General features: G+C 46.2%; 1 protein-coding gene across 3 annotated transcripts in view; it reads right to left on the bottom strand.

Annotated features, from left to right (window-relative positions):
• Nucleotides 1-8,668: 8,668 nt before the first annotated feature.
• The window catches only part of BOD1L1 (biorientation of chromosomes in cell division 1 like 1), a 56,124-nt gene continuing 39,685 nt past the window's right edge, over nt 8,669-25,107 (bottom strand). The window contains exons 18-27 of one of the 3 annotated variants that reach the window (XM_058670297.1): nt 22,860-22,944; nt 22,008-22,081; nt 21,019-21,094; nt 20,905-20,939; nt 19,967-20,012; nt 17,077-17,126; nt 16,900-16,981; nt 16,356-16,509; nt 11,866-12,006; nt 8,669-8,851 (exon numbers count right to left, since the gene is read on the bottom strand). In XM_058670297.1, the coding sequence (XP_058526280.1) occupies nt 8,734-8,851; nt 11,866-12,006; nt 16,356-16,509; nt 16,900-16,981; nt 17,077-17,126; nt 19,967-20,012; nt 20,905-20,939; nt 21,019-21,094; nt 22,008-22,081; nt 22,860-22,944 (861 nt within the window). In that variant the 3' untranslated portion in view covers nt 8,669-8,733. The remainder of the gene's footprint in view (nt 8,852-11,865; nt 12,007-16,355; nt 16,510-16,899; nt 16,982-17,076; nt 17,127-19,966; nt 20,013-20,904; nt 20,940-21,018; nt 21,095-22,007; nt 22,082-22,859; nt 22,945-25,107) is intronic. The other 2 variants (XM_058670296.1, XM_058670295.1) reach the window with 2 other exon arrangements.

Raw genomic sequence — 25,107 nt, 5'->3', positions numbered from 1 at the left:
AGTAACTCACACATATCCCTTTACATATGAAACATGGCTCTCTGAACAAGTTCACACAGCTCTGTAATCTTTTGAATATAGAGATGTTCCATGACAGAAATGCTTTCTTGGAGCCAGCCTTATGATGTAAAGATATGAGTCCTGGCTGCTGCAGTCCAACTCCCTGCCAATGTACTTGAGAAAGTAGCAAAGACGGCCCAAGTGCTTGGGCTCCTGCACTCTTGTGGGAGACACAGCTGAAGTTCTAGGTCTTTGGCTTTGGCCTGACTCAGGCCTGGATGGTGGAGTCATTTGAGGAATGGAGCAACAGATGGAAGGTATGTCTCTTACTCTGTCTTTTAAAGAATTAGCTTTTGAAAGAGGTGACTTCTTCCTGTGTAACCGATGCAGCTGCAGAGCTGCAGAAGTTTTTAGGGAGCTTGTACATTACCCTGGGCACACAGGTCCTTAAGAGAGAGTATCTGGGAAGTAGGCAGGCCATGCAGGGCCTCATGACTCATTTGGGCCTCGTTTATGCTGTGAGGTGATTAGGAGAGCTCTGTGTTGGGTGAGAGCCTCAGTGTGTGGGAGTCTGCTTACACACTTGATCTTTTGTGATATTGTGTAGACGTGTTCTGAGTGGTTTTTCATGAGAATATGGGAGTATCAAGAGCCAGAAGTGGGCTACTGGGATGAAGAGAGACTCAAAAAGGCAAGGCAAGCTTGGGAGAAGATGGCAGCCAGTCCTCCCTGGCCTGGAAGCAGGTGAGGGTTGCCCTTAGTAGGATGCCTTCTGCCTTGGTCTGTCCCTTAAACTTCAGAAGCACTTGGGTGAGTTTAACCAAGATTCTCCTGTGTTCATTTTCGCTGGGGTCTTGTGCTAACACAGTTCTTGATGTTTTCTCCTTGCTGTATTGAAACCTTTAAAACATCTATTTCATGTTGAGTCTTAAAACACGAAATTAATGAATCAAAGTCAACTTTGTAACAGTGAAGTGACATTGAAATTAAGAAGTTAACCTAAAGTACCTTAAAGAAAACGAAAAGATTAACCATGAGTTGTGCTTGTCTTACAATACTAAATGTCAAAGAAAGGAAGAGTTCTCAAACATTCCAGATAAGAAGAAAACAAAGCACAAGTGTTTGGGAAACAGTTTGGTGTTACCTTAGCAAAACTGAAAATATACTTGACCTCACAGTTGTGCTCAGGGCCAGAAAGTTGGGTGAGTTCTAGTGTGTGGGGATGGGTACAGGTGTGAAGACACATTGATTCTCTTGATTCTGAGTGGGGGAGAGACAGAATCTTCCACTTCCTGGTTTATTTTCCAGTGGCCACACTGTCAGGCTGAGCCTGGCTGAATGAAGCCAAGAGCCAAGCACTGCTCACCTGCTGATTTGTTTGATTCAATCAGGAGCAGAGAGAACAGCACATCCCAAACAGGCAGTACAAGAACAGGGTATATTTTACAGCCTAGACCACCAACAGAGCTGCAACGGGTGCCATTTTGTGTCAGGAGGCAAAGTCTGTGAGAAAGAATTGTGTATACATTAAGCTGGGAAAGAACTCATTTCTGGCTCATTACAGACATGGCGTACTACAGGTTCCATCCAAAATAGGTCCAGGTAGCCGCCAGACATAATTGCCAGCAGATCAAGAACTCCACCAGTGGCACATCAGGCACCATTTTGAACAGTGTGGCAAAGGCTGTGAGACTGGAGGACAATAGTGAGCTGCGCGTGCACTGAGCTGGAAGCAAACTTACTACCATCTCTGTGCATTGTACTGTTTGCACAGGGAATCATATGAATATGACTACGTATGAGTCAAAATAGGTCAGGTGGCCTTTAAGCCTAATGGCCAGCAGGTTCTAGCAAGACCAGTACCACCAACAGCCTAATATTTAGGACATCTAGTGTCTCCCTAATCCTGGAAACTGCTCAAATTGGAAGTGGGAGAAAGGTTGTACAGACAGTGGTGCAGCCACAGCACAGGATCATAGGAGGTGGAGAGTAGTGAACCAGGAGCAGGGGTATGGAGACCGTAGGAGAAGCCTAGCACAAGAGCCCAGATCTGAAACTTGCTGGAGGGAGTGACGCAAGTGACTGCAAACAAAGAGCTGGTACCAAACACAGGGAGTAAAATCAAATTGCAGACCTGTGGGTGACAAAGCTTAGAAACCTGCCCCAAGGAGAAGAATCTACTAACCAGAAGTACAATGACCAAGAGCAAAAGAAGAGACAGAGGCACAGTGAATATTACTGAGGACTCCCCTGCAAAGGAGCAAAAGCCTTTGCTAGCCTCAGAGACAACTGAGGGATAGATCGAGGAAATGGGGGATACAGAATTCAGAAAACTCATTATAAAGCTTCTAATCAACAATGAGACACATATATAGGAGTTCAAGGAATTTAAGGAATATATCACACAAGAGAAATAGCAACACTGAAACAAAATCAAGTCGAATTATTGGAAATGAAGGATGCAATAGAGCAAATTAAAAATTCAGTGGAGGGCCCAGTATTGCAGCCTAGTAGCTAAAGTCTTCGCCTTGCACACATGGGGATCCCATATGGCACTGGTTCTAATCCTGGTGGTGCTGCTTCTCATCCAGCTCCCTTGCTTGTGGCCTGGGAAATCAGCCTTGGGACCCTGCACTTGTGCATGGGAGACCCAGAAAAGACTCCAGGCTCCTTGTTTCAGATTGGTGCAGCTCCAACCATTGCAGCTGCTTGAGGAGTGAATGAATGGATGGAAGATCTTCCTCTGTCTCTGCTCCTCTCTGTATATCTGATTTTACAATAAAAATAAATAAATGTTTTTTTTTTAATTCAGTGGAAAATCTCAACAGTAAAATGAATGAGGCAGAAGAAAGAATCTTAGAATTGGATGATATTTCTTGCCACAATGGGAAAACCATCAAAAAGTTAGAAGCAGAGCTGGGTCAAGCTAAAAAAAGTATTAAAAAATTAAGACATTATTGAAAGGCCAAATGTAAGAGTTACGGGAGTTGAAGAAGGCACATAAGGAGAAGCTGGATTTAAAAATGTATTTAATGAAACAATAAAAGAAAACTTGCATAATCTGGGGAAAGAATTGGGAAACAGAATACAGAAGGGACACAGAACTCCCAACATGGTTGACCAAAAGTGATCTTCACCATGACCCATGATAATCAAGCTCTTTCAATCAAACATAAGGGAAAAATCCTTAAATGTGCACATGAAGAGTTTGACCTTGGTGGCTCGGGAGACAGCAGCCCTCTGCAGTGGTGGCGGCCTGCTTGCAGAGAGTACCTGAGCCAGGTCAGACCCAATGCCTGGAACTCAGCCCATGGGCACCGTCGCCACACGGTGAGAGAGTCCTAGGATTTGGGCCAGGCTCTGCCTGCTGGCTGCCCGGCGGCAAGCTCTAGGGTGTTTAGGGTATGTAATTGCTGCCTAGGGACAACCATGGATAAGGCCAATGTGAGATTAGGTGAGGGATGAACCCTGTGTGACTTCCAGCGATGGGGTCATGGAACATGCTGGCAGGCCTGAGGACTGAGACCTGATGGTTAGGAGGGGAGAGTCCATAAGATCTGTTTGGGCCAGACTGATTTAGCAGCCCACATGGGAGTTCTGAGATATGCTGTTAGCATAGAGCATTACTGACTGCCACATACCAGTCCACACAAAAGCTATGGCTGGGGGGCTGTCTGGCAGGGCTAGGTACCATCTGGGGCTCTGGAGAACCTGGGTAGATGTAGGACTAGGCTAGGTCTTTGACCCTATTGAGCCATGTGTGAGCAGTGTCTGGGTATGGATGAGCCTTGGCTGGGCTGAAACATCCAACAGTAAGAACCAGAATGGGTTGAAGGCCGGTCAGGAAAGGCCACAGTTCCTGCCAGGACAGGAGGTGTACACACCCTACAGGTGAGCACAAGAACCATGACAGGGATCAACCCAGACCAGGCCAGAGAAAGATACCCACCAGCATACATTTGGCATAGTTCAGGGGCAGACCAGGCTGAACCAGTTCACATCACCTGTTGTCGAATCTGAGCACCAGAACAGAGTGTGGATGGGATCAGGTTTGGTGGCAACACATTCCAGCGCACATTAAGGCTGGGATCAGAGGCCTGCTGGGCTGGGCTAGGCTGTAACCCTCACCAGTGTCAGCTGGGATTAGGGGTGGGCCGAGCTGAGCCAGGCTACAACACACACTGGCAAATGCCAAGGTGAGGTGGGCCGTACCAGACTGGGCCGCAGTACCCAACCAGCACACGTGAGAACCCAGCTAGTAGGGGGATTGTGGAGGACGCCCCTGCCTGACAGCCACTCCCACTGGAGAGTGTGAGTTGGGATGGGGGCAGACCAGGCAGGGCTACAACACCTGTGGGCCTTATGTGAGCTAGATTAGGGGAAAGCTAGGCTGGGCGGACTGTTCCTACTCGTGCAAGCAAAAATTAGAGTGGGTGAGGGTTGGTTGGGCTTTGCTGCAGCATCATCTGGCAGATGCTAGCACAGGTGGCAAATTCTGTCAAGTTAAACTGCAGAACCACCTGCAGAGTGCAAGACCTGGGAGTGGAGTGGGCCCAGTAGGGAAATAGTGGGCACTTGCCTCTTGGGTTGTCACTCTCACTGGTGAGCATGAGAATCAGGACTGGGACGGGCATGGCTAGACAGAGTGGCACCCACCTGCAGGTGTGTGAGCTGGATAGTGGGGCTGGTTGGGTTGAACTAGGTTTCAATGCACATTGAGATGTACGAGAGCTGAATGGGATGTGGGACAGACTGGACAAGTCTGCTGCACGCTGTAGAAATGGGAACCAGGGCAGGGGGCAGGCCTTGTCGGGGATTTTACAGGTCGCTCTGACTAGGCTGTAGCTTCCATTAGTGTACGTGAAGGCCAAATATGTGATGGGCAGGATCACGCTGGACTGCAACACCCATCAGTTTGTGCAGAAGACAGGGCTCGAGGCAGAACTGACCCAGCAACTGCAACCACCAGCATGTGCATACGCTGATTGGGGTGACAGACTGTGTTGGACCCTGTACTGACTGGCAGGCACACACAAGAATCAGGTCTGGGATCACTTCAGATGAAGTTTCTTTGGAGATCACCCCAACTGAATCACTGGATTCAGAACCCCAACCATGGAAAGAATTGCAGGTTCTAAGGTCTGATCGTGGAGTGCACGAGTCAGAGCTGGACTTCCTCAGTGGCTTAGATGGAGCAGGGGACAGCATATCCAGGTGCACATGGAGGATACTGCAGTACATTGGAGTCTGCAGAGGACACCTGGTACCACAACAGAGGATGGAGGACAGAGCAAGTTGATCAACTACCCCAGCCACGTCTTGGCAGTGAATAGCTGGGCAAATGGAGACTCTCAGGTGGACTATGTCAACCAGTGGATTATGGAGAGATTTCATTATGCTTAGAGTGGCAAGATCAGCAGCAATTCAGAACTGTGGAACTATCAAAACCTCCTGAGCAGGACTCTCAGAGCATGCTCCACATCAGGGACCCTGGGGTGGTGTCGGGTAGCTGGACCGAGGGTGCAGAGGTGTTTGGGAGGCTGGGTGTGGCTTCTCTGCTTCTTCCAGATACAGGAAGGAAAAAAACAGAATGTGGAAATGGTGATCTCACCCATCTTCCTGTAGCCCTTGACTCTTCTCACCCTAATCAACTATGCAAAAATCATCAAAAATTAAAATAATTTTTAAAAAAGAAAATAAAAAGATTCTATCCTTCACAGAATGTATTACATGTCTAACAGAAGAAAGCCTGAAATGGACACTAAGACCAATGCCCTGCTCCTATAGGCTTTATCTATAAATCCTGGGCTGGGGATTGAAAACAGTTTTGTCTAATACTGCCACTCACCATATCTTGTTAGGAAGAGGGTTGTGGCCATCTCTGTCGGGTTGGTCAAGGCAAGCCTGAGTGGGTTTTGCCATTTAGGTCAAGGTGGTGAGGGGGCAAGTGGCATACTCCTGAGAACCTCCAACGCACAAGGACTCCGCTGGAGTTTGTGAACCGTAGGGCCCTCAGCTACAGGCTGTTCACTGCTGTGAATCAGTCTTGCCTGACTGTCCCTGCCTGTTTCAGCTCTGTAATGGGAAAGACGGTAGACACAGTTCAGACCCCTCATGGAGAAGTGGTGAGGCTGCTGAGATCAGGGAAATGTTCAATCTGGAAAAGGTGTGTTCTTGGTGGTTCTGGGAGGTGGAAGGACATATTTCTCTTGAGTTGACAGTCCTGTGCACTGCAGGAGGCTTCCCATTCCAAACTTCCTTCCTTCTACTAACTGCTAGTCTGATCAAATTGTGGTGATGACCAAGAACTGCTCCCATGTATGTAACACACCCTACAGTCTGGTATCCCCTCCTCCTGGCTTTCCAAACCGCTGGAAGCTCATAAACGGTCTAGCTCATGTCCACCAGGGCTTCACGGTTCCGCTTAAGCCCCAGCCTTGCACAGAGGCAGCATTCTGTCAGTTTGACACTCCGTATAAGGGCATGTCCCCAGCAGGCCTTGCTAAACTTTGTGCCATGGGTCTTATCCTGAGAATATACAAATAAACCTCTAGATTTCTGCTTTCCTTCTGCCTCATTATTTTCTTTTTCAATATGTATATTTTTAAAGATTTATTTTTGTTGGAAAGGCAGATTTACAGAGAAGGAGAGACACAGAAAAGTCTTTCGTTCTCTGGTTCACTCCCCAAGAAGCTGTAACAGCCAGAGCTCCTTAGGGTTCCCCCACATGGGTGCAGGGTCCCAAGGTCTTGGGCCATCCTCGACCGCTTTCCCAGGTCACAAGCAGGGAGCTGGATGGAAGCGGAGCCGCTGGGAAACAAACTGTGCCCATGTGGGATCCTGGTAGTTGCAAGGTGAGGATTTAGTCACTAGGCAATCACGCCAGGGCCCTCTTTTTAAATATTTTTTTCTGAGGGGCAGAAATACAAAGAGAGGAGAGGCACACAGAGATAGCTACCTTCCATCTGCTGGTCCACTCCCCAAATGGCTACAGCTGAGCTGGTCTGAAGCCAGGAGCCACGAGCCTCCTCTGGGTTCATCACATGGGTGCAGGGGACAAAGGACTTGAAACATCCTGACCTGCTTTCTCAGGCCATACACAGGACATGAACTGGTGGCCATTTGGGATGCTAGCGCCTCAGGCAGAGGATTAGCTTACTGTGACATACAACTGGCCTCCAGATCTGGGCTTCGAATGAGTTAACCTACAACAGAACTGTTACTTCTGGCCTTGGCTAACCTTTAAGACAAGTCCCTTAAACTTTTAAGCTCTGGTGAGAATTCACGCTTATAAATAAGTACAACTGGAAGCTCTCATGTTCCTGGTCGCTAGGATCCCTTCTGGATCAGCAGTCTAATTCCCCTGAGCCAGGGGCCGCTGCTGACTCACGGCGGGAAGTGGAAATGACCAACTGCAAGAGAAGACATTCTAAAGCATGGAAGAAAAATTCTTACAACTTCATTTTTGGGAAATATTTTATAATTTATATATAAAAATCTCAGTAAGAAACCATGTAAAATGACAGAAATATCCACCTTACACTGAATAAAAAAAAAAAACCCCACACACACATCGATTGTAAATTTTAATTATAAAACAAGATTATGAACAAAACATTTTAAAGTAATCTCAATTATTTGGCAACTTATCACATCATCGCAAGAGACAGATTTGTAAGAAAAGTTTAATCTTATGAAAAACTGAAGTTGGACAGTCTGCTCATATGGGAGTTAAAATATGTTTAAAAAAAGAAGCTGGCAATAAAGCCAGTTTCTATCCTGAAATAACTGTGTATCAAACAACATAAATGCTGAAACTGACAGACAGGCGCGACCTTGTCGTCACTGACGCAGTACGGAGGGAACACGGAGAGCAGCGTGGCAGCAGGACAAGAGGGGCGGACAGACAGGGGACCCTGCTGCAGGTAACATGGCATCACGCTGCCTGAGTCAGGCCCCTGCGTCCACGGGGCTGCTGGGGATGTCACAGATGCGAGGATACTCTAAAAACAAGTTCCATTCTGAACGCAAAAGCAACAGGACGTTCCTCAGCTAAACTACTTTACTGGGATACATGCGAGAGTCTGGATTTCCTGCCGGGTCACATTCAGATAGCTACAGGGCAGGCAGAGTCCTAAAAAAATTTCGACTAATGACTGCATAGCATTAAAACCCTTCTTTATTAAAAAAAAAAAAAAAAAAAAGGAACATAATAAAATAAACAGATACATAGTGAAGTTCACAGATAAGTTTTCTCTGTAAAATAAATAAAGTGTTCATTGATTAGCTTCATACATAGAGTAAAATACAACCTATTTTTACATGTTTATATACTATACAGATTATCGCAGGCAGCCTGGTGCCGCAGGAGCTGCAAGGGCCTGTGTTAGTGATGTGTCACATTGGGAAATCCCAACTTCGAGTGTTAAAATATACAACTACTTTGTTTGGAGTTCAGATACAAAGTAAACTTATTTTCCTTTATCTGAAATAAATGTACATGATCTCTTTATGAACAGTAGTTTATAAAGCTGCTTGGAAACAAAACAAGGAAAAGCTCACACCTAGGAACTTACAGCACACGCACATCCTTTTTCAGGTGGAAAAAAAGCCCATGGCCACAGGGGCCTGTCCCTTTCTCGTCAGGGCACCGGTGGCCACAGGGGCCTGTCCCTTTCTCGTCAGGGCACCGGTGGCCACGGGGGCCTGTCCCTTTCTTGCCAGTGGCCAGGATTACCGCTTCGCCTTCTTCACAGGGGCTTCCTCCACCCTCTGCTGGCCTCTGGTTCGGGCCCCAGGAGGGCTGACTTCTCTCTTGCGCTTTGTAGAGGGAGAGAGCTGTGTTTTTGATCTGCATTAATGAAAGTCATGGTAAGTGAGGTTAGTACCAACCAGCTGCTTCAAATAATTTGGGAGTTTCTTAGAAAATGGATGATCTGAGAATGCCCCAGAACCAATGCTACAGGAACGTAGCTGAGCCCCATGGTTACCTTCTGCCAGTCTCACACAGGAACAGAGTTGGGGAATATGGACACTTGTACCCCAGTTCCAGCTCTTCTAGGAGCTGATCTTGGTCAAGTCAACTTCCTGCTCTGGTTCCTAACTATTCAATGTATGAAGTTAAGTCAACTGCTAGTCCTGCTAATACTGTCCAAGGTTAACTGCTATTTCTACCATGCTGTCCAAATTGAAAACATCAGTAAGAACATAGAGGGATTGCAATCTACTGCAAAATCATGTTTTGCAGTACAGAATCAGAGAAAATAGTAGGCAGTGTTTGAAAGGGCATCAGAGCATTAGGACAGCATCCGGATCAACCTCCCAACTGCACCAAATCGTGCTGTTGATCTGGAGAGACAGGCCGAGTGCCTTCTGGCTGATGCTTTAAGACAGTCACCAGAGTGCGGGCACCTGCCTTCTGCAGCACCCTGGATTACAAGCCTGCCAAAGTATTGCTACTTTCAAATACAGGATGTCTTTTTACATATTTGTGCTTCAAAATATCAATTTTTGTTTTGCTTTTGCTTCTTTGTTTTGGCTTGGCATCACTCTATCCCAGTCCTAGGATCAACTCCTTTAATCTTAAGTTCCAGTGGCAGTCACTCCTTCAGGAGCTGCAGCCTTTTGCACTGGAGAGCAAGCTCTCCTCTGAAACCTGACGGCACTTCAGATCTTCATCCCAGCCTTTACCATTGTAATTTACCCATGTGTCTTTTCAAACTTCAGGTTCCTGTAATTTAATCAATTAATTTATTTTAAAAGGTTTATTTATAGAAGTGGAAGGCAGAGTTTCAGAGAGACACAGAGAGGTCTTCCACCTACTGCTCCCTTGAACGGCTGCAATGGTCAGGGTAGGCCAGGCGACAGCCAACAGTCCGGAACATCATGGACTCAGCGCTCTTGGGCCATGTTCTGCTGTCTTCACAAACACTTTAGCAGGGAAGCAGATCAGAAATGGAGCAGCAGGGTCTTGAACAAGTGCTCCCATTGGCTCGTGGCCTCGTAGACAGTAGCTTAACCCACTGAGTGTCACAGTATCAGCCCGTACAGCTGGCATTTTAAAACAATGTATTACTAGAACACAAAGGTTTGCCCTGACAGCACATGCCCCAAAAGCAGCAGTGATGGCTTATCCACCTGTGAGACCCCTGCCCCCATTAGACCCTGGCTTTGGCTGTGGCCTTGGCCCGGCCTAGTTCTAGCAATCATAGGCATTTCAGGAAGAACCTGCACATGGGTGCTAACTTGCTTTCTGCCTCTCAAACACACACACACATACACACAGAAACCTACTTCATAATACACCAAATCTGGCTCATGCTGATTCTGTTTCAATTACAGCAACAGCAATGCGATAAGCTGTTGTGCAAGACAATCTTAACACGGACTGCTGTCAGGAGGGTCTGAAGGTCTGATACACACAGTGCTTCTCCATTCGAGAAGAGCTTCTCCAGGGTAACTGCTGAAGTTAACTCATCTTTCAATGGCACTGCCCAGAACAATGCCTAACATGTGGTAAGTAAGCAGTAAAAGTTACAACCGAATTAAGACTTGGAAAATGAAAGCTACAAGAGAAATAGAAATGTGACTTTACTGATACGAAGACATGCTCTGCTTCTTGTTTCTTTCATGGCAGAAGTAAACATCAGCTGTCTTGAATTCTGCAGATAATGTGGTTTTCAGCAAACTGTTCCCTTGCCTGTTCTGAGGAGGGCCACACAGCAAGGCCTGCTGACGACCTGCTGCTGGGAACGCCTGCACACTTGTGTGCATCAGAAGGCGCGTGGCAGGCCACAGCCGCTTGGGGCTGGCCTGCTTCTTCCTGGGGAGGGGACAAGACACATGCTAGTTGCTCACTTTTCACTGGAGTGAGGCCAGCGGGAGTCTGGTAGACAAGCACACTCACAACATGCGTTTTCTAAGGGCCTCAGGTGACTCCTCTTCACGCTCATTGAAAACTCTGCACCCAGATCTTCCTAAAATGCTGCCTCTCACACATCGGATAAGAACACAGAGCACACTTCACCTAACAAGGAGTGAGTCAGGGAACTTGAGAGCGCCCCGTCTGTGGCCTGAGCTGACAGTGCACTGCCAGCGCGCTATAAAGATCCAAGCGGGACAAGAGACCAGAACACTGGCTGCACACAGTGAAGTCTCCTATTCTTGAATTCTATCGTGTAGAAAGGAAGACTAGTTCTGATCTAAAGAAGAAACTTCTAGCTCACAGAGAGAAATAAAACTAATATACTTAAATCAACAGTGTTTTTCTTTCCTAGCCACACATGCAGCAGGAGGGAGATGAGTGAGGTCAGAAGCATGTGGGTGATGCAGCATGCTGCAGATGGTGGACACCAGGGAGGGACGGACCCGGCTTGCTGAGCACCGATGGGGAGGGCACTGCTCTCTAGCACAGAAAAGGCAAGGCAGGACCCCGCATGCCCGTGGGAGCAGTGAGAGCGACTGGCCGCACGGAAGGGGCAAGCTGGCGGTGGTGCTGTCTGTCTGAGAGGGCTTTGTTCACCCTGTTCTCTCTCCAACGCTCTAGTTATGCCAGAAGTGAATCTTGGCTGCTATATGAGTTAGTGTGCTGCACTGACTGAAGCAAGCATTCAGGCCTGTGACCGCTTAAGAACGGGCCTTGCCTTTAGTCTTGGTTTGAGAGGAGCTGGCAGATGGGGCTGCTGGGTGCTCCAAAGCAAGCCTGCAGTGTGGCCCTGTCAGTGCAGCCCACCCAGGCACCTTCAGCAACTCTTACTACAGTTACTTAGTGACAGAAGAATCTTGAAGGACATTAGGAAGAAAGCATTACAATACCAGAGTCTCAGCGGGTTTTAAACAGGACTTGGGGTGTAAACAGGGACTTACCTTCCTAATGGGGGAGTCTCACTAACTTTTTTCCTGGTGGATAACCTCTGTTTTGCTAATTTTTGGTGATTTCTAGGAGAAATTGTTTCTGGGTTGCCAAGTTTGGATGCTGCACGTGGCGATGGCTCACTAGGATGCTTTCTGAAACAGATTACAGAAACACTGGGCAGTGACAGCACGGAACCCTCCAGGCCCTGAGGCTCCTCCAGGGGAAGTCAGAGTAACTGGGGCCTAGACGCAGAAAAATGGTTGGCTTTCTTTGACCCTGCCAAATGAGAAGCAACTAACTTGGCTTGCACAATTCTTTGTTTTTATTGTGCACATTTGATGACAACGGAGAAAAAGATAAATCTGTGAAAAATGGGAAATACAGAAGCTGGTGACATAAAGATCCCAAAAGAGCTCATCAGAGCAGAACAGGGTACCAAGATCAACGTAAGCATAATTCAAAAGGTTAAACGTGAAGATCGCAGAAGTCACAAGAAACTAGTTAAGAGTAAAAACTGTAAGAATAAGAGTGGTTCGGCTTTAGGTGAGGGACAAGAGTGTGATGGGCAGAGCCGGGGAGAGATGCGATACTCATTGGTTCCAATAGAGGTCGGGGCTCAGAAGAGAACCAACCCAGGGGTTAAAACCATCAGCTGATCGGAGTGATGGACGGTGGCGGGCACTGTGCTTACTAGTAGTACATGTAGGAGCCTGGACTGGGAATGCCTCAAAGTTTTTTTTAGGGGGATTCCCCTGAACAAAATGGAGGAATCAAAGCATTAATCAAAAAAAGATGGAAAATGGAGTAGATGAATCAACCACCTCAGCTTTATGCTTGCAGCGGAAAACTGGACAAGGGGAAACCCTAAGACGGACTATGTCAATCAGTGGACTCTGCACCAGCCTCATCATACCTGGACTGTTGCTGATGATATGTTGGTGCTTCTAATTGATCGAGGTGATGCTCTGCTGGCTCTGCCTACAAACCTGAGAGGGCCTCCCTAAGAGGCGGTTGAACTTGAACTGGACAAGTGGGATGCTGGACTCTGTATGGTGTAAACTTTTAATTAGGGAATCTCAACGGAACTTGAGCTGTGGTTATGCATCAAGGTGAAGGAATTCATGATGGGGGAAGGGTTTGGGGTGAAGGGGGGGAATCCCAGTACCTATGAAATTGTGTCATGTAATGCAATGTAATTAATGAATAAATGAATATTAAAAAAAAAAAAAAAAAAAAAGAGTGGTTCGGCTAGAGTGGCTCAGTTAGAGGACGCTGAGCGATCTGAATGCATATTAGAGAACAGTATCAGGAAGATGAGGGAGGACGGCCCTCCTCTGGGTTCCGATGTGGAGCCTCTGGCTCTGGAAGAGGCTACGGCTACACTGACAACAAACACGGGTGATGAGAGGGCTCCGAAGAGAAGACCTGCAAGACATCCTACAAGATGTAAAGGAAAGTTACATGGAAGGTCCCAGAAGCAGGACTGGAAGCAAGAGGAGCTGCCGGCATGGGGTGCTTGCTTTTCCCAAGCAAAGGAGGAGACTTCTGAGGAGGTGGCTGTCCTTGTTACTAATGCCCATGTGAGCGCATGGACATGGTGCCACCACTGTGTGCCCACCTAACCCTGGGAGTGTGCAGTTAAGAAAACAAAGATAGCAGTGCACTGGAACTGACTGAGTCATGCCAAGGAATCTAAGCCAAACAGAAGAGAATCCATTTGTAAATCCAAGTTCCCACGGCACCTAAAAGCAGAGCGTAAACACTCTGGGTGACTGACTACAGAGCTATGTGAGCTAAACAGAACTTATTTTTACAGGGTTATAAAAGGCAAATTTGATGTTTATTTGTTTACTAAATTTATTGGAAAAGCAGAGTGAGGTTGACAGTGATAGTGTGAGAGAGCTTTGCCAAATGGTGGAAACAGCTGGGATGGGGTCAGGTAGAAGCCAGGAGCCAGCAATCCCACTAGGTCTCCCATGTGGGTGAGAGGAGCTCATGTACCTGAACCATCACCTCCTGCGTGCCACGTGCATTAGCAGAGTGAAGGAGACAGCACTGCTAAGGGATATGAGTGCCCCAAGGGGTGGCCTTCACGACATTACACCGCAATGTCCAACCTGCCATAGCTATTGAAGGGAGCGAAAAGGCCGAAAGAGCCTTCTCCAAGCAGAATCCTGCTATACTAGCAAGAGGGAGGCGGCGGGACGTTAAGGATTTGCTGAACCTCAGTGACGGGTGCTGACCTCCAGCACCCTACACTCTGATCAGCAGGAACCCTGACTCTGGCATCTCTTTATCTGAGCTGCCTCATTAATAAATGTCATGAGGTACCTTATTTTTAGCTATGTGATCCTCTTCAGTCTTTCGGCTCTAAATTCTGATTCTCTGAGAAGTCAAATCATGGTACAGACAGCTAATAATGTATTATGTTTGGAGGAATTAGAAACAGTATGTCAGTATCTGGCACTGTTTAGTTTTTGGCTTTGTTCATGTTAAGTCTGGTACTATTATTGATAGATTATTTCTGTTTTTTCATACAGTTCACATTTTGTTGTGACCTTCAATAGTCAATAATGCTTAAAAAAAGATGGTTTTAAGTCTACTTGGGGGGTGGGTGAAAGCAAGGCACTATTATTGCTACATCATTACAGGTGACAAGGACTTGAAATAAATGTTATAGGACTTTTGGATTGATTTTTGATAATGACATAGAAGATGACACCAGATTCACACCTTGTGAATTTCAATAAAGGTACATTCTGGCTTTGGAAGGGGTTATTAACCATTAGAATGAAATCACATGGTCAAGTCGAAGCACTTGTTGATGGGAGTGGGAGGACCCTGGCTGATGGGAGTGGGAGGACCCTGGCTGATGGAGTGGGAGGACACTGTCTGACGGGAGTGGGAGGACCCTGGCTGATGGGAGTGGGAGGACCCTGGCTGATGGGAGTGGGAGGACCCTGGCTGATGGGAGTGGGAGGACACTGTCTGACGGGAGTGGGAGGACCCTGGCTGATGGGAGTGGGAGGACCCTGGCTGATGGGAGTGGGAGGATCCTGGCTGATGGAGTGGGAGGACACTGTCTGACGGGAGTGGGAGGACCCTGGCTGATGGGAGTGGGAGGACCCTGGCTGACGGAGTGGGAGGATCCTGGCTGATGGAGTGGGAGGACACTGTCTGACGGGAGTGGGAGGACCCTGGCTGACAGAGTGGGAGGACCCTGGCTGACGGAGTGGGAGGACCTTGGCTGACGGAGTGGGAGGACGCTGGCTGATGGAGTGGGAGGATGCTGGCTGATGGAGTGGGAGGACACTGGCTGACGGGAGTGGGAGGACGCTGGCTGATGAAGTGGGAGGACCCTGGCTGACGGAGTGGGAGGACCTTGGCTGACGGAGTGGGAGGACCCTGGCTGATGGAGTGGGAGGACCCTGGCTGACGGAGTGGGAGGACCCTGGCTGACGGAGTGGGAGGACCTTGGCTGACGGAGTGGGAGGACGCTGGCTGATGGAGTGGGAGGATGCTGGCTGATGGAGTGGGAGGACACCGTCTGACGGGAGTGGGAGGACGCTGGCTGATGAAGTGGGAGGACCCTGGCTGATGGAGTGGGAGGACCCTGGCTGATGGAGTGGGAGGACCTTGGCTGATGGAGTGGGAGGACACTGTCTGACGGGAGTGGGAGGACACTGCCTGACGGAGTGGGAGGACGCTGGCTGACAGAGAGGGAGGACCTTGGCTGACGGAGTGGGAGGACCCTGGCTGATGGAGTGGGAGGACCCTGTCTGACGGGAGTGGGAGGACCCTGGCTGATGGAGTGGGTATCATGATCACCTGTGTTTGGGGCAGAGGATGGAGGGCAAGATAATGGGAAACAATACTTGTTTAAAGAGAGTTAAGCAGGTTTATTTCCCTTAGGACTTTCCAAGGCATTCTGAAATTCATTTGACCACAGCACTCTTTGAGATATTGTATCTGAGATATAGCAGATACTTGAAAATATTTTTAGGAGTGGGCATTTAGCTTAGCTGTTAAGACACCTGCGTGCCACTTTGGAGAATTTGGTTTGCCTCCTGGATCTGGCTGCTGAACCCAGTTATTGAGTTCCTATACTCATGAGACCTGGGCTGCATTTCTAGCTCCTAGCTCCTAGCTTTGGCCCTGGCAATTACACGTATTTGGTGGGGAGTGTACCAGTAGATAGATGGTTGCTATCACTAATACATTTTTAAAAAGTTTTGTACACACACACACACACACACACACACAGAATGGATTCCACTAAACATACACTCAAAGTCTAGCAAAGACTTTGAAGTGACCCCAAAAGAAAACACATTCTTCAAGAACCAGAAGGGCAGAAGCCCAACAGCCTGGACTTTCTGCTGAAGATAAAATCAAACAGCCTCCATTACGACACAGCCAACTTAGAGATCCCACGAAACTGGATGCTGCCTTCCGACAGAGAAGCCAGCAAAGCCCCATGGTGGCTCCGCGTGCCTGTTACCTCTGGGCCTCAGATCTCGTGCTGGACCTTGTGGTAGCTCCCGAGGGCTCATCCTCTTCCTCCTCTTCCTCTTCCTCATCAGAATCCTGATCTTTTTTGTCCTCAATTCCTTCAGAAACTGATTTCTGGCGTTTTCTTTCTGGCTCTGATGAGTCTGTTGAAATAGAAAGGTAACACCTGGATTGTACAATTCCAAAAGATGCTTCCCACAGAGAGTGTCATAAAGTTTGGAACTTGGGACATTAGGGGCTTGGACGTAGAAGAAGTGCTTTTGCACTTCCTTTTTGCTTCAGCACTTACAATTCACAATTGTTTAACTTAATCTCAAACACATTTGGGATAGTTTACTTATATAGTTCACAGCCAGCAATCATGAAAAATTCACATGTACTCAGAGAAGCATCTGGGATGTACCACTTCTGACATGGGATTAGAGCTATTTTACACATATTTATGCAGTATTAATACTGCTGTACCCCACTGGATTTTTCCTCATCCAGAGGGATACTAAGACTCTGTAATTAAGACTGTGCTAATGAAATACCCGCATCATCTGACAGCGTGAGCGACCGTTTGGGCTTTCTTCCCCTCCGACGGACACTCGCCATTTTCTCTTCGCCATCATCCTACAAGGAATAAAATTGAAGTTGAAAAGGTGGCCAATGAAGCAGTAACTCAGTTCATTTTCAAAGAATTTATCTTGATAAGGAAATGAACTTACCGTGCTTATATTTCTTTCATGGAGGTGAGCTGCCTCTTTACTGGACTCATCTTTAAGAAAAGAGAAGCCTGCATTAGCACTTCATGGCTATGAATATTAAGCTGTAATAGTCTGGCTTGTAATCTGCCAATGTACTTATGCTGATTAATGCCCTGTTGATCACTATTTTACATTAATCAGGCACACAGAATTGAACACCTAACAGTACATCAGAATGAAGGGCGAGGGTTTTTGTTTCAGAATTGTAAAAAGCAAGCTACATGATTGGGGACAATTATTAAATCCCACCAGTCTCATCTGTTTACCATTAAGATAAGGGGTTGGGTGGTCTGTATGGTCTGGTCATTGAAATGTTCTGAACTCAGAACGAGGAGGAAAATGGCAGGGAACCCAAGATAAAGCAGGAACTGTAGGTCAAGATGATTCTTGTTTTAAATCTCTCTATACTCTCAAGTATTACACCAGTTTATATTTGTAAATATCAGGCTGGAGTAATTTGATTGATGGAATTTGTTCAAAATCACATAGCTAACAAGTAGAGCAACAGCTGGAATTTTTTCAGCTTTGAACACTTACATCATTGCTAAGTAAAAAAATATTACAAGCCTGTCAGTAGGTTGTGTATGTGTTTTTACACGCATGCTTTTTGTGTGAGTTGCAACTTGCTCATAAAAGGAAGGTTAACGAAGCTACAATTACGGAACTCAAAGTAGTTGTTGCCAGTGATGAACAGGGCAGCGTCTGCCCTTTTCTCCAAGTTCAATACAGCAATACTAACCATGCGCAGAATTGCCTTCCTCTTTCCAAAAATAACCTTTAATTTACCAAGAGAAAATAAAAGTGGTAGTAAGATTGCAATTAAGTGTGAAAAAAGTGTATACTACACATTTACTTTACCTTGTTGATTTTTATAACATGATCATGTCAATTCACAGAAAACAGTTGTCACAGTCTTCTTTTAAAAAAGTTATTACTGGACCTGGCGCAAATGCGTAGTGGTTAAGAGGTCTTCACCTTGCATGCCCCGGGATCCCATACGGGTGCCGGTTCTAATCCCGGTGGCTCCACTTCCCATCCAGCTCCCTGCTTGTGGCCTGGGAAAGCAGGAGAGGATGTTTCAAAGCCTTGGGACCCTGCACCCATGTGGGAATCCCGGAAGAGCTCCTGGCTCCTGGCTTCACATCGGCTCAGCATTGGCTGTTGCGGCCGCTTGGGGAATGAACCATTAGACGGAAGATCTTCCTCTCTGTCTCTCCTCCTCTTTGTATATCTGACTTTACAATAAAAATAGATATTTTTTTAAAAAGTAATTACTGCTTATTTTTTATTTCTTTCAAGAATATTTATTTTTGTTTACTTGAAAGAGCAACAGAGAACATGAGACAGACCCAGATGTGTATCCTTCGTCGCTGGTTTACTCTTCAGACGCCCACAACAGCCAGGACCGGGCTAGGCCGGGACCTGCACTCAGCCTCTCCAGTGGGGTACACGAGCTGCCTCCTAGCACACCTTAGTGTAAAGCGGGGCCGTAAGTGGAGGGGGTGCCAGGACTCTAACGGGACTCTGCCACGGGAAGCAGGTGTCCAGAGCGGTAACAAGCTGCTGTGCCACAACATTCGCCTTGTGCATCTGCATATGCATAAAACAACATGAATATTTATTTATTTGAAAGGCAGATGTACACACTGAGGGAGACGGAGACAGATTTTCCATGTGCTGGTTCACTCCCCAAATGGCTGCAATGGCCAGAGCTGAGCTGATCTGAAGGAGGCCAGGAGCCAAGAGCTTTCTCCGGGTCTTCCATGTGGGTGCAGGGGCCCAAGGACTTGAGCCACCTTTGCCTGCTTTCTCAGTCCAAAAGTATTGGGCTGGTCCAGAAAGAGGGGCAGCCAGGAGTAGAATCAGTAGCTATATGAGATGCCAGCACCACAGGCAAAGGTTTAGCTTGTTGAGCCACCACCCGAGCCTCCCATGTCTATTTGTAACTTAGAAGTACACGTGCCTTCTCTCATCTGCTGGTTTGAGCTGCAAACGCCCACAACAGTCCACTGTCAGGACTGAAGCTACGAGCAGGGTCTCAGTCCAGGCCTCCTACAGGCATGACAAGGACCCACTAATCTTGACCACTGGTATTACGCGGTGTGCATCAGCAAGGAAGCCGGAGCGAGGAGCTGCAGCTAGTGTCGAACCCAGGCACCCTGGCTGGGCATCTTAATCGCTGGCCAAATTCCTGCCCTTTAAAAGCCCATCAATGGCGATTTTTGCTTTCATGTGAAAATTTTCAAATCATGAAGTTTAAACACATTCAAAAACTTGGAGCCATGTGTGCGATAGTAACAAATAACACGGAATGTGTCCACCATTCTGCCACCCAGAACCGATCTTCATCAACACTTTCCCTCTTTGGAATGATGACAAAAAACAATTCCAAACAACTTTACCTCTTTAGTCTTATGCACAGGCTGCTTTCAAAATTGCTACAAGCCTGAGAACAGCAGGCTCTTGAACTGAACTTGTATCTTCCTTGTAACAGTTTTTAATCCCCGGTCAGTTTCTTTCCTAAACATATCCAGCAAATTATGGCTTGGATCATGTGTGGCGCCAGTTATTTCCTTGCATATCTCCACTATTTTGCTTTTTCATGCCTTGCCCGCCTTCATGAAGGCTACTCGGACTGATTAAACCAGGAAATACACAGGTCACAGTAAAAGCTAAGTGGTATAGTCTCTCCTGGCTGTCAAGGACACTGTTGTTAGCTAGGAGGCCATTCATTTTAATGAGAAACAAAATTAAATTCTAGCATCTTTTTGCAAAGCCTGTTTCCCTTACCTCTTTTACATCATACTTAGTGGAAAGCCGTGGGTCTCAACGCTCAAGTTTCAATGCTTACCTGGGGCCATTACTTTCAGTTTGCCACTAGGTGGAGATTGTTCTACCTAAGTTTAAACAAACAGGAAATGGAAGTCAGCAGTTCATCCCGCTGAAAGACAATCAGTAACATAAAGAAGGTTGAGCACCTCTATTTGCAATGTAAACAGAATGTCTGAGACCTGTGCCAAGCAGGCGTAAATGTCAAGGTCTCTGAACACATGGTCTTCCTGTGTGTTGCCGGAAGAACACTGCAGGCGATGCAGCGTGGCCAACCACTTTTCAGGTCAGTGCATCCATCCATGTGGTTCTCTGGTTTTGCCTTCCTACAACAAGTCTGTGAGATAAGTACTGCAATCTATGAATCACAGATCTGGGAGAAAGTGTCAAAGCTGACACCTGAATCCATACCACTTTATCAGGGCAGGTGACATGTCTGTCCTCACTAGAATGCTGTTACTTAGATGCATGCCACAAAAATCTTGATACAATGATCTCACTGAGCAGATACTCCAGAATCAAGCAAAAGAATGCCCAGGAAATAGAACAAAAACCAAATAAAGTTGTCACTAGGGAGTGCTCTGCATTAAAAGCAGGGTATATTTTAGTATAAAAGCAATTTTATAGAAGGTGGTGAAGCATCTCAGAGGTCTTTACAAGGAAGCTATCATCTTAAAAATCACACAAGACAAGTCACCCGGGGCAACCACAAGAGGACGAGTCCCCAAGTAATTTTTACGTAATCCTATGAGTAAAGATGGAATCAGGCTCAAGAACTAATAGAATCAGTTTATCACTAATAATAATTAATCACTGATAAAATATTTAACTGGCTACTTAATGTTTGATTTAATTGAGTCTTCCAACACTCAAGTGGTTGAAAATATCATATAGTGCAGTATAACCTTTCCAGGTCAAGAATAAATATTTGAAGATAGTCTGGCTTTTACAATTACTTACAGGAGCTATGCCAGCATCTGTCTTGGTGTCATCTTCTAGAAAAAAAAAAATTAACTTAGAAAAATTACTTGGAGAATTTCTTACCTGTGAACTGAAAACACACTAAATACTTACTTGCTTTGAATGCTGTTTCTATAGGGTATTTACGAGGTCTTCCTCTTTTTCTTTTAATAACTACTGGCTGATCTTCCTGGAAAGAAAATGGGAAAAAAGAAACAATAAAAATCAGTAATTGCATCTTCTATCATACAAGTAATTTGTTTTCTCAAGATGAGAGATTCCTAAGAAGCTCAAATCCTAGCTTTGTCACTTAGTAAATAAGGGACTGCAAGTTCTACATATTTCATTCAGAAATGCTGGTAACTCATGAATTCGAGAAGAGCATGAGGCAATGAGGTGATGGACGTGAGCGCTCAATGAGTCCTACTTTTTAATTTGGTAGGAAATAACATGTTCATTTCAGTTGGGATAAGTCTTAAGTTACATGTGAGTAAATGTTATTCCTTATAAAATAAATAAAGGAGTCTACTGATTTTCTTATCATTAAAAACTGGCAAATGCAGCATGGTTAGCTGGAAGATCTGGCCACTGTACAGCCTGTGTCCCTCGAGTTACAGTGTCTGTGTTGGGCCATTGGTTCTCTGCCCTAAGCCGCTGCGAATCTGAGTCAGGCTGGCTGTTGTGACAGCCTCCCCGGAAGACACTCCCTTGCCTCAGGAAACGGTCCCTCTGGGTGCTGCTCTCACGTCTTTCTGGCTGGACCCCATGTTTCTGACAGTCTGAGGTCCACTGCCCTGTGTTGGTGCCCGCACTGGCAGTGCCAAGACGTGAGTCAGAACCCAAGCGTGTCACTCATGGAGAGCACTAGGCTGATCCTATCTGGCCATAGAAAGTAGGTCTCATTCAAATGTCTGAGGAAACCGAGATGAAGGGAGCAAAATTAATCATAATGACACTGATTAAATGCACTGTATGAAAAGGTACCTCACTGTACTAAATAAAGACTTCTAAGAATACTTGAGAAAAACTTCAAGCAATGGAATGAAACACAATTTAGTTTTAGTGCTTACACTGTGGACAGATCAAGATGAAACAGTCCTTACCTCCTGAGATTTGAAGCTGTCCTCTTCATTCTGCTCCGTCTTTTCGCTGGCAGCTTCGCTATTGCTAAATTCATCTGCAAAGAAGGCAGAACTCCATGCACTGCCGCTCACCAGTCGGCCTCGCCCACAGGACTGCGGTCAGACACAGCCACGCGCACACACACACACACAGTCACAGCCACGTGCACACAAACACACAGAGTCACAGCCACGCACACACACAGTCACAGCCACGTGCACACAAACACACAGAGTCACAGCCACGCACACACACAGTCACAGCCACGTGCACACAAACACACACAGAGTCACAGCCACGCACACACACACAGTCACAGCCACGTGCACACAAACACACACACAGTCACAGCCACGTGCACACAAACACACACAGAGTCACAGCCACGTGCACACAAACACACACACAGTCACAGCCACACACAGTCACAGCCACGTGCACACAAACACACAGAGAGTCACAGCCACACACACACAGTCACAGCCACGTGCACACAAACACACACAGAGTCACAGCCACACACACAAACACACAGTCACAGCCACGTACACACAAACACACACAGAGTCACAGCCACAGACACACACAGCCACAGCCATGTGCACACACACACACACACACACACACTCCACCGCAGGCTGATAAACCTGAACTGGGTTAGCTGAGAATCGGCACAGTTTGAGTGGAGTAGGATCCAAATTAAAAATGCTTCGGGTTCTAGCAATTAGAAGCACAAGGTACAAGGCAGGCAAATAAACAGATGTGTCGGACAGTGAAGTACGCCGAAGGCCGGCCGCTGGGGAGGCGGTCTCAGCTCGGAGCAACTGACTCACCCTTTTCCTCCACAGCCATTGAGGCAGTGCTCTGCGGCTCACAGCTCATCTGAGGGGATTCTTCTAGATCTCCAGAGTTCTCTTCCTATGGAAAAGTTGAACAAAGCAAGGGGGTTTCTTTCACACTTAATCTTGCCTCCACTTACTCTCCTCAAAGTTTGTCTTTCTAGTTCAAAATCAATTCAAAATCAGTCATCTTTATTAAGCTTGCTGGAAGCTGCTTTTGAAAAATAACTTCAGCAAATTCATTTAAGCCAGCATCTGTCCTCTTGGCTCCTAACACGCTGACGGTAACCAGACAAGGAGAGGCCACTCTCAGGTCTTTGTATCGTGGGACTCCCAGACTGCCTGAAGCACGTTCACAGGACTGCAGACAGCAGTGACATGGGGGGTTCCAGCCTGTGACTGACGCAGGATGTCGGGTAAGCTCACTTGCAGTGAGGCCCCCAAGACTAATCTACTCATATACATCTGAAACAGAGTTGAAATTTTTGATTTTTAGATAAAAGGCACATGTAAACACTTTCTACACCACTTTTTTTTCACACCTCAATGGCTCATCTTATACCCAACTTGGTACAAGGTGAGAAAATGCAAGTTCAACCCATTCGGAAAAGCCCAATGCCTTATTTGACACTGAATGTGAAACTCATGCTGTGATTTTTAAGCCAGAATCTTTTCACGTGCTGCGTGTGTGAGTGTGTGTGCTGGGGCAGTGGGGAGCAGGCAGGATTTCTGGTACACTTCATTTCAGTCTTAGCATTTCACCACCTTCATAGGCTGGGAAGTTGAGGCACTATTTGGAAGTTTCCAAACCACTGGAAAGCCTGCACTTCTGATTGTCACATGGTTCTTTCGGAGCCAATATTCAGTCCCTTGAGCATTTAATCAGATCCTGATGACATGCAAGCAACTCACTTTTTATTCCCTGCTTTTATTTTTCCAGTTCTTGGTTTTTTCCATCTATCTAATTTTGGTCTTCTTTTAGTCTTGCCATATATAATTTAGAGAAATGACTTAATTGCTTTTATAAAATGATACATGCTTCTTACATAGAATCTGTAATAAGAATGATAAAATCATTCTCAGCTTACTATCCCCAAATCACTCTTGATGTCAATGTCAAATGTGATATTAAATGATTGCATACAACATTCCATGCAAGCAAATATTCTTTTGTAATACTGAAAATCTTTTGATTTTTAAAATGAAACTAGGTAAGATAGTGTTTATTTCAATTTAACATTAAACACATGAAGTTGAAGGGAAAACAGAGACATTCTAGTTCTTGGGCAAAAATTATCTCTGAACTAGTTGTAATAAAATAAGTCAGCTTACATATAATATAACATAAGTCAGCTTACATATTTTAATAGCATGATTTAAATGCTTTGGGGGCTGGTACCAAAGCTCTAGAGGTTAATCCTCCATCTGCAAGTGTTGGCATTCCATAGGGGTGCTGGTTCGTGTTGCAACTGCTCCACTTATGATTCAGCTCCTTGCTAACGGCCCGAGCAGAGGATAACTGAAGTCCTTGGGCCCCTGCACCCACACGGGAGATCTGGAAGAAGCCCCTGGCTCCTGGCTGAGGATGGTCTCAGCTCCGGCCTCCACAAGCATTTGGGGAGTGAACCAGCAGATTCTTCCCTCTGTCTTTCCTTCTCTCTATAAATCTGCCTTTCTAATAAAACATTTTTTTAAAAAAATTTTGGAACAAGGTGGGAGAAATAAATTTGAAAGGCAAGAAGCAGGTGATAGAGGAGGAGAATAAGGAGTTAGTTTAGAAAGACAAACAGAAATGTTAGAGTACCAAGTCTCACAAATGGAAGAATAATAATAAAAAAAATATTTGGTAGGAACCTGGGAACCTCGGAAATTTAATACAGAATAAAACAGATAGTAGGGGCAGAAATAAAAATCTATAAGCTGCTTTTATGAGTCTTAAAACGAAAATAAGACCATGGGGAGAAAAAGTCAAGGGCGGCCAATTCTTGGACTGCCTGTAGTTTTTGGACAGGGCCTATGCCAGCGAGATGGCAGTGTGCCAATGTATGCTAGGGAGAAAGTGGTATGGTCACTGCATTCAAATATTCTGGGGCAAGTAAGTTATTTATTTATTTATAAAATTTATCTTCATTTGAAAGGTAGTGTTAAGAGAGGAGAGCCAGATATCTTCCATCACTGGCCAAGTTTGCCCAGTCTGAAGGTAGGAGCCTGAAGCCTCTCCCAGGTCTCCCACAGGGTGCAG

This window comes from Ochotona princeps, chromosome 11 (genome assembly GCF_030435755.1).
Source record: "Ochotona princeps isolate mOchPri1 chromosome 11, mOchPri1.hap1, whole genome shotgun sequence".
In the NCBI taxonomy this organism is placed as follows: domain Eukaryota; kingdom Metazoa; phylum Chordata; class Mammalia; order Lagomorpha; family Ochotonidae; genus Ochotona; species Ochotona princeps.
Note: the sequence above shows the minus strand (reverse complement) of the source record. Positions and strands in the feature narration are given on the sequence as shown.